The following is a 9581-nucleotide window of genomic DNA, read 5'->3' on the forward strand; positions in this document are numbered from 1 at the left end:
TATATACCTCTATTTTGTACTTTGTGAAATAGTCGTTGCCATACATAAATATATCTTGTACAATTGTCGTGCAATAAAGTTCTATACCAGGTCATCCCGACCTGTGCACAGAAATGAGGTAACACACGATACGGTCGGTTACTCAGAAATAGATGTAATTAACATAAAACAGGACGTCCAACCAGTCATACCAGGTCCGTAGCCATGGAAACGGAACGGCTCCGGCGGTTTTCAGGCCAGTTGCCAGTCTCCCATCGTCTTCACTCATAGCCTGTGGCCAACTCCTTTGTTCGGAAAATTATAGGGTTTGTGTCAGCAAGAATCCTTCGTCTTTCATCATATCGGCTTTTCTGGCCGAACACAAAACACATCTACGATCAGCGATCTGAAAAATCAAGGTAAGCTGCTTGTTTTCTACACCGTCTTCTGTATAGATTTACTGGAAAGTAACCAAAGAGAAGCATGAAAATGCCATTCCGATGTTTGTATCATAGTGTAGCTTCACACCGTAACAAATACTCAAGGACTTTCAAAAACACTATAGTACTACAGACTTGTTCTTCATATCTGGCAAAATGATTTAACATTTTCCATCGAATAAAGTTATCTTGACATAAAGAAGCCGATGTTTTGCTTATTAGTTCGTAATACATCTTCTTAGAGAGGTTTGAATCCCGTCAAAGTAACGAGAAATTTGTGGAAGGAAAGTAGGGCATGTTGTTGTTTTTTGTTACCCGAAGAATAAATCCTTCAGGTACTAAAACTAGACCATTCTCGAGCTCGTTATGTGCATTAGTTTTACACGTATCACCATATTGTTATAATATGATATAACATAACATAACATAATATAACATGATATTACAGAGTTACGTGAAGGCAAATTGATGTCAAGGGTTTTGATTTTGTATATTTTCTCTTCAATATGGCGGACAGGAATGTACAGACATAGGTAAATATAAGGACTGTAAGAGTGTATTTGGTACTACATGTAGTTTTATATCGATGAAATAAAAAAACGGTTTGCTTCGTCTACATGTACTTTTTCGGCCTTGCAAAAAGCCTTGCAAAATGCCCGAAAAAAGTCAGCTGTGAATTCTTACCAAAATATGACCATGCAACTGATGATTTTAGTTGCCTGGCTTGTCGTTTTCACTGTAATCTTTTGCTGAAGCTTAACGCAGAGACTACAGGTAATAGAAACACCATAAATATGTATTAGACACGGTAGGTCCAACCTGTATGATCAACTAGCTCTGTTTAAGGTATAGGTAAACGTCACATACCCTTTTTGATGAGGTACATGTTGGTTGTTATGCAGTGTGTCTTAGGGCATGATATTGGAAAGCAGAACCCATCCCTCTCCTTCCAGCGCCTTTTACCTTCCTAAACAAAATCAGGTACCAGTTTTTACACCTTGTGGGAATGAGGAAAGTCGTTTAAAGTGCCTTTCCCAAGGAAACAATGTCTAGTCAGGAACAGAAGGAATTCAAAACGTGACATCTCATCCACGTGCCCGCTACCCATGCTACTTGACCACACAGCAGTATTGTATGTATCTAATATACTTCTTTCCACTTTTTCTTCTCTAATCCTGACAGAAAGAAGTACGAGACAGAAGCTCATGTATTCTTGAAAGAAAAGGACCCCCCTGAACTTCAACGATGAACGAATCCAACATCACGTCATTGACATCCGGGTATCCTGAAGAGTTCATTGACTTCGACGATGCATCATGGGTTCTGGCGAGTCTGTTCACTATCATCAGCATACAAGCAGGTGGGAACTTACACAGTACAACAGTTATCAACATTGACATAGAAAGAGACTACTCGAATCTGTTGCGTTGGCTTAATCAATATGTTGGGTTTTTACTTGTAGAAATGATTAATGATGATGAAACACACACACACACAGACACACACAGACACACACACACAGAAACACACACAGACACACACACAAACACACACACACACACACACACTACCGTACATGATTGTTAGAAAAAAGTCTGCGCATTGTACACCTGGACATTATCTTCACCAGGGTCTTATAATTAGTGGTGAGAAGATGAGAACAAAGGTAGGGCTGACTGCCCGGGGCGAAACATCACCCAGTGTAAAGAACAGAAGTCGTTAACCCCCAGTCACAGGTCAATGAACCCGTTGCGTTACACACAATAGTAGAAAATTACTGAGTAGAAACTTTTTCACTGCCTGGCTCTAACTGTAAGTAACAATTGTAATTTCTTCCATGTCAGTTCCTCTCATTCGTAAACAAGTCGTAGTCACAGCTTAAATCTGTAAAAAAATATACAAATGAGACATAGATTGATATCATGATATCATCTCATATGTCCATCGCGCCCTCATATCTTTCTTTCAACTTTTTTTTGTAGGAATGGCACTACGGGAAGTAGCAGTGGTGTCGACCGGAAATGACGTCAACGTAGTGACGAAATGCATCTGCAGTGTTGTCCTGGGCGGATTTGCATACTGGATATTTGGCTATGCCCTGAGGTGATGACAAGTATTTAGTTTTTATTGTGTTTGTTTCGTGAACCGTGTACATTTCATTACAGAGAGGATACCGTGTTAAGCTGATAAGATAAAGAAAAGATTTGCTATTTATTTTCCAGGTTCTTTAACAAAAAGTGGTTTGTTATTTAGCCTTTTTTGGACATTTAGAAGACACAGACACAGACACAGACCTTGACTATCGACAAATGCTTGCTTCATCCAGCCATTTTCCCTAAATGACGTAACTCAGACCTTACCGTTGCATGATGGGAGACAGGAGGACTATGGGTAACGCCGCAGAAAAATCACAATCATGACTGCATCCTTCAAAAGTTTTCTGTAATGATTTTCTTCAAACTTGTAGCCAATATTTATGTTTTACCGTAAACTGGACAGTAGTATTTACGACGTTTTTCTTCCTCAGCTTTGGGAGGGATTACGGCACGAATCCATTTTGCGGCTGGGGATCGTTCTTCGTCACAGCGCCTGACGTCAGACTACAGGGTTGGCAGTACGCGCACTTCTTCCACCACCTGTCGTACGTTACCATGGCGACCACGCTCGTGTCAGGCGCAATGGCGGGAAAAATGAGGTTGAAGGCCTACATGGTTTACTGCATCGTGAACGTCCTGCTGTTGGTGTTCCCTATGCACTGGGTCTGGGGACACAACGGATGGCTAAAACTACTAGGTACGTTCGTCGTTAGTTCACCTTTATCCGCGGGGTAACCTATATCCGTTGTTTTTAAAAGTGTACTTAAGGACATGGATTTGACAGACACTAGTACTGGTTTAATAGTGCAATATTTTCAAAATTGCAATTTAAAATCATTGTTCGTTGACTTGTTATCCGGAACCACTGTTTTTAAAAGCAACGGATATAGGTTACCCCGTGGATAAAGGTGAACTAGCGTTAGACATTCAGGTGATATGATACACAAAATAACAGTTACTTAAGTAAAGAAGCAAAAAAATCTAAGCAAAATAGCTAACTTTATTGTATTTTTAACAGCCTTTCTTGTTTTTGGTCGTAAAACTGGCAAATACAGATGCTACAGATTGGTGTCTGTAAAAAGTTATGAAAAAACACTATTGAAAAATAACATATAAAACCTTTTTAAAAGTATAATTATCTTCCAATAGACATCAATGTTAACAATTCTGTAGACTGGTTTTCTGCACTTTGTATCTATGGATAACCGTACATGTGGTTGTATTTTCTTGTCTTCTTCGATATGTAGGTGCGACAGATGTGTCAGGTGCAGGTCCTGTGCACATGATATCAGGAACACACAGTTTGGTTCTTGCCAAGCTCATGCTACGACGAAGGATGGAAAAATCCAACCCAGAAAGCCAACAACCAACACGGGAGTCACCTGAAAAGATGCTGATTGGCTCATGTCTGATTTGGTGAGACCACATTCAAAACTTTTTTTACCTCCACGGAAAATGGAGGTATAGTTTTAGGTGTGTCTGTGTGCCTGTCTGTTTTTGTTTCCGGCTATTAGTGGTCAGCATAACTTTAGAACCCCTAGATGTATCACGGTGGTTATTGGTATGTGGGTAGGGGTTGGGAAGACGAAGGTCATTGTCGATTGTCGTTTGACCTTGGTACTGAAGAAAAAACTTCCGTTTTTTGTATCTTTTGACCTGGGCATGCAATTGCCTTGGTGTTTTGGTGGTAGATAGCTTTTGATTTATGGAAGAAGTGATGCATGTTTGGACCTCCTAGCAGTTTGTTTTGGAGCTGTAGTGGCATTTCTCCAATTGTAGTAGATTCTGTTCAACTGCATAATGGTAAAAACGTAACAAAAACAGGAAAATTTGTTTATTTTTCTACAGATGGCTAGACAAGTTGTGCTGCATGTGGAATCCATTTCTGCTGCAAACGTGTACAATTTTAGTATAGTGTATAGTCTTGAAATGACCGCCATATTGGAAATATAAATCTTACTCTGTGACGTCATTTCCGGCAGGTGCGGTTTTCACAGTCTAGCCATAGGGAGCGCGTTCGGCATCGCTGGGTTAAAATGGAAGCTTGCTTCAAGGTAAATATATTATATATTGTACCATTCAGAAAAAAGCATATTATACAAAGTCTAGAGTAAAGACTCGTCTGTCACGTATATAGATTTGAATTTCTTGTTCTAAGTTTAACCAAGAGCAGACATCATAATGCCTAATATTTGTCAAATCGCATCCTCTTCAGAGCTGTGGTCAATACATTTATCTCATCTTCAACTGGAGCCATCGTTGCCATCCTTTTAAGGTAAGTGCAAATACGTTATATAGTGTCTGTACATGCAGGGGGATAAACTTAAAACATTATGCATTGTAGGATGTATGCTTTGCGGAAATACTTAATCATGTAGGGGGCACGACGTCTTCCTTCGTACATTATCATTCATCTTTAGTATGTTTAATATTCTGTGACATTTATACTGGATTCTGGTATCTTTTTAAATTAAAGTTCATAGTACTTTAATACATGTACATTAAGAACCGCAGTAATGATTGAACAGGTTTCTAAAAGTTTAATTTTCTTATCTCTTTTTAACCAGTTACTACTTCAACAAAGGCAAGATAAAAACTGGAGACCTGACGCAAGGAATCTTAGGGTCACTAGTTGGCGTTTCAGGTAAGCAACTTTATCTTGCAAGGTCGAGCTATAAGATATTCAAACTTAAGCCTATGCCCATATCAGTTATGGGATCAGTCTGAATTCTGGAAGCGAGGACGTCTTACAGCTTTCCCATGATGCAACAGTCAACATGGCGGACAAATATATACATGTACAAAGTGTACATTTGCGTCAAGATATTCACATATCAATGAAGTGAGCACTGAATATATCCAGAGATGGTCAATACAGATACCACATATAAGTTACAAGCCTCAGTGTATTTCATGTCACTTGTTATCAGGATAAAAATGATGATGATGATGAAAATAAAAATGACGTCTTTTAATTTTGTGTACCCAGGTATCAGCCGCGTCACCCATCCATGGGCTGCTGTGATAATAGGCGGTGTCAGTTCTGCTCTGGCCTACTTTGTTCCCGTAGGACTAAACAAGCTAAAGGTGAAACACAAAGGTTTTTGAATAGTAGAACTCACTATCAACGAACGTCTGGCTCTCTTTTTGATGAAAATTGAGCTCTCGATTAAATAATCTCCAAGTAGATTTACCCGTGGTATCAGGCAGTTTCAAATGTAGCCCAAGCAGTGTCCAACGGTCACCAGCTGTTGGACACTGCATGCCCGTAGCCAGGATTTTGGTTGGGGGGTTTCTTTTTAGTACTTGTGGGACCATCGAGCGCCGCAGGCGCGAGACTCACGCCTTCGGCGTGAGCTGCCTAGGGGGGTCCGGGGGCATGCTCCCCCGGGAAAAATTGAAATCATAACCCCCTGAAACGCCATTTCCTGCATTTTGACGGGCAAAATTCGCTGGCTAAGTTCAATGGAATTTGTCTTAAAATACAAAAGGTTTTTGGCATAAGTCTTTGAGGCCGACTCCCCCGACATATTTTCGCCATGTCTGATACCAAAGGTGGGAGGCGTTGCAATGGTGGTCCGGGAAATTTTGAAATCTGGACCCTCTGAAAAGCCATTTCCTGCACTTTCTGGGGGCAAATTTTGCTGATAGACTCACTAGGATTGAATGAAATGTCTATTAGTGAATAATGCAAATCAGTCATGCCATTGAAAAAAATCTTGGACATGAAAAAGGGGACCTTTGAGCATGAAAAAGTGGACCTTTGAGCATGAAAAAGTGGACCTTTGAGCATGTGGGGGGGGGGGGTTCTTCCGAACCCCCCCTGGCTACGGGCATGCACTGCTTGGAAAGCTTTTGATATTGCCTAATGCCACAGGTAGATCTGCTTGGAGGTTATGAAATGGAGACAATTTCCTTTCTGTCTTTCTTTCTTTTTCTCTCTCTCTAAAACATGCAGTAATACACTATAAACACTTTCTGCTCGTCCTCTCTTCTAAAATTACAAGAATCGAAGTATAGGTTGTGATTGATTAAGAAAATGACAGGGTTTACAAAGCACACCACAAGCCGTTATTTGGTTTTTCAATAGAATAAAACAATCTGATGCGATTTCTTAAATGATCACCAGGTCAATGACCCCGTGAATGGTGTGGCTGTCCACGGCGCATGCGGACTGTGGGGAGTCCTGTCTGTAGGGATCTTTGGAGTATTGGAGCTGGAAGGACAACCCAACACATACCGGAGTATGATCGAGGTGAGGATGTTTCGAGCTATATACGGTCTTTACGTATAGGGTTAGAAATTTCTATGTACAAAACCAATTGTTAATGTACCTAGCCAACGGTACGGCGACCGTCTGTCACCTAACACGGGACAACACTGACTTGTTCTACTTCATACTGCAGCTAGGTGTCGCTGCTGCAGTGTTAATAATGCGGTCCCAAACGTGACTGAATAAATAGTTAAACACTTCGTTGTGTACTTTGTTATCCAGTGACTTACAAAATATGCGGGAAATTTTGTACCCTTCAGTTTGTGTATATTCTTTCATTTTCTCAGATACTTGAACGAAAAAAGTAGAATATGTCTATGTGTGAAAATCTGTTCTTCCCTGACAGAATTCCGTTTCGTGATGAATCATGCAAATGACCATAACATTTACATAATCAATGCATGATGAGGTACACATTTAATTAACTTATCAACTTACATAATTGTAACAAGTATGAAATCCCATTATTTACCACCAAGAAAATATGGTCCTATATAATAACTATGCAAATTAGACCCTAATTTGTAAAAATCTATATCTCCATTTGCCATTAAGTACAAATGTTACATTTTAAAGAAAGAAGGGCAAAAAGAGCTCAGCCAAAAAGAATGCGATGGAAGCTCTGTTCATGCAATATCTTTCCAATCGTGCCAGATGATACTCAAGTGTTTGTTTGTTGTTTCATATTCTTCTAAAGGGAGGAGGGTTGTACCTGTTCGGAGTTCAAACGTTGGAAGCAGTCATCCTCATTTTCTGGAGTGCCGGCACTTCCGTTGCAGTCTTCAAGGTCATTGACGTCACCATAGGACTGAGCGTGACCCCGGAAGTAGAAAAGGGAGGACTTGACCTGTACGAGCACGGTGTAGGAGAACCACCTGCAGAGCTCTCGGAGAAGCCGGAGAAAAGAGAGGACGAAAAGAGAGAGGAGAAGAAGAGAGAGGAAGTGGTGGAGGAGAAGGATGGGTATGACTCCAGCTCAGAGGGCAGACAAAAGAAGAGTGAAGAAGATGTGCCCGTCAAAACTCACGTCAGACGTGAAAAAGACGTCACAAACGTCTCGCACGTCAACGAAAAGTCTTCGACACCAACACGAACCCCTGGCGTCAGAGTCGGAACCGATTCCAGACAAGCTTCGACCAACCCGAGTAGACACGAGGTCGAAGTCCACCGTCCCACAAATGTCGTGGGGACTAAAAAGACTCAAAACACAGTTTCTCACGTGGTTGCAAGCGTCGTGGGAGATCAAGAAGAAAACGCCATACGACACTCCGTTGAGGATGGAACGATTTCTAAGAAAAACTCATTGGAGAGAAAAGACAGTGGGTACGACTCTGGGACTGGATCACCATTCAAGATAAACTCCTTAGAAAAGAATGACATCAGTTACGAGTCTGAGATTGAAACAATTCCCAAGACTTTCGCCTCAGAAACAAAAGACAAAAGTTGCGACTCTGGCAATGGTAGTGAAGAAGACACAGCCAAGAAGGGAAGTCGTCGTCTTAGAAGCATTAAAGGGTCCATTTCTAAAGCTTGCAGCATTATCTTTTCAAACGACAGTACATTGTCTACCATTCAAGAGACATCAACTGATGGCGAGACAGTATCGATAGGAAATGACCCTGACTTGCGAAAGTCCATCCTTAAGTCGATCTTGGACAGAAAGTCCGTCTCATTGAAGAGAAGGGAGAAGGTTCTGCGGTTCCTTGAAGGGGACAGGGTGACCTACCCGGCAACGGACACTTTCCCTCGGATTTCAAGGGGTCAAACTATGACCTTTATGTTTCACGACTCGGACTGATAGTGAAACAAACTTTGTTTCTACTGCCGTGGGTAGCTTGACTAAAATCACGCTCCTAGCGGCTGGCCCTAGAAATGCCACCGCCCTAGGGGGAGGGGTCATTAACCCCAGCCAGCAAGAGATAGTATTTCTGTAAATCTTCCGTGTATACATTTCAATCCTATCAAATTGTTATAATCTAAATCACTAATTTTTCACAAGCAATAAGCAATCCCCAATCATGATAATCATTATATATATATATATATACGGGTAGTGTTACAATATATCGATAGTGATATCTGGTTATTGTATCCAAATAGACAGCATTCTTGTATCTCAATTAAAAAACTGATGTAATGTTAGAAATATTTATCCGGAATTACTACGATATTATTTCACCAATGTATTAACAATTTGCTTTGGATTCGAAGTCAGGGTCTTTAATGAAGTCAAATTGTAATTTTTCTTTCAGATTATCAATATTGATAGTAACAGCAGAAAAAAATTAAACATGTAGAATTGAAAAATGTATTGAATTGTGCTGTACTATATTTTCTGTTTATTTACATATCATCGACATGAATAGACAATAAACAAAGAGGAGACAAGGGCGTGATCACGTGACTTCGACCTCTATAATCCCCAAGGAAATATGACTTGACTTAAGGAAATATAAAGAAAACATATATGGCAATTCTCCACACGCTTTCACAAAGACTTCAAGTCAAGTAACAAATGCATCAGAGAGTAAACCGACTCCGTCGTCTGTTAAGCTCTTGCTCATTAACGGGACTGCGTTAATTAACATCTATACATGTTTGTGTATTTAGAGTCAATTGCTCAGTAATATGTCTGAATTAAAGGTACTTTTACTCTGTCCCTAACAATATTCCTTTGCATTATCACTCTCAAGTATATGTGTAACTCGTTAGGTACACGGCTCGTTCTCATTTTAATGTCGAAATGCTGTCGCCTGGCTTTACGCATTGATATGGAGCAAATTGTAGACAAAA

The 9581-nt window shown here is 40.4% G+C and overlaps 1 protein-coding gene across 1 annotated transcript; it reads left to right on the top strand.

Moving 5' to 3' along the window:
* The first annotated feature begins 222 nt into the window (after positions 1-222).
* Positions 223-9096, top strand: LOC118404835 (putative ammonium transporter 3). The gene is made up of 11 exons (XM_035804203.1): positions 223-398; positions 1602-1779; positions 2402-2522; positions 2947-3212; positions 3763-3931; positions 4498-4569; positions 4731-4790; positions 5083-5159; positions 5505-5602; positions 6645-6770; positions 7486-9096. Exons 2-11 carry the CDS (start codon positions 1665-1667, stop codon positions 8584-8586), a joined length of 2205 nt encoding a protein of 734 aa, XP_035660096.1. The 5' UTR covers positions 223-398; positions 1602-1664; the 3' UTR covers positions 8587-9096.
* The last annotated feature ends 485 nt before the right edge of the window (positions 9097-9581 follow it).

The sequence above is a fragment of the Branchiostoma floridae genome, chromosome 17, assembly GCF_000003815.2.
Source record: "Branchiostoma floridae strain S238N-H82 chromosome 17, Bfl_VNyyK, whole genome shotgun sequence".
Classification (NCBI taxonomy): domain Eukaryota; kingdom Metazoa; phylum Chordata; class Leptocardii; order Amphioxiformes; family Branchiostomatidae; genus Branchiostoma; species Branchiostoma floridae.

Excerpts from the sequence above, each read along its gene's own strand:
- LOC118404835 (XM_035804203.1), top strand. The coding sequence starts at position 1,665 with ATGAACGAATCCAACATCACGTCATTGACATCCGGGTATCCTGAAGAG. Across the intron at positions 2,523-2,946 it reads ATATTTGGCTATGCCCTGAG|CTTTGGGAGGGATTACGGCA; the intron begins GTGATGACAAGT and ends TTTCTTCCTCAG. Across the intron at positions 5,160-5,504 it reads GTCACTAGTTGGCGTTTCAG|GTATCAGCCGCGTCACCCAT; the intron begins GTAAGCAACTTT and ends TTGTGTACCCAG.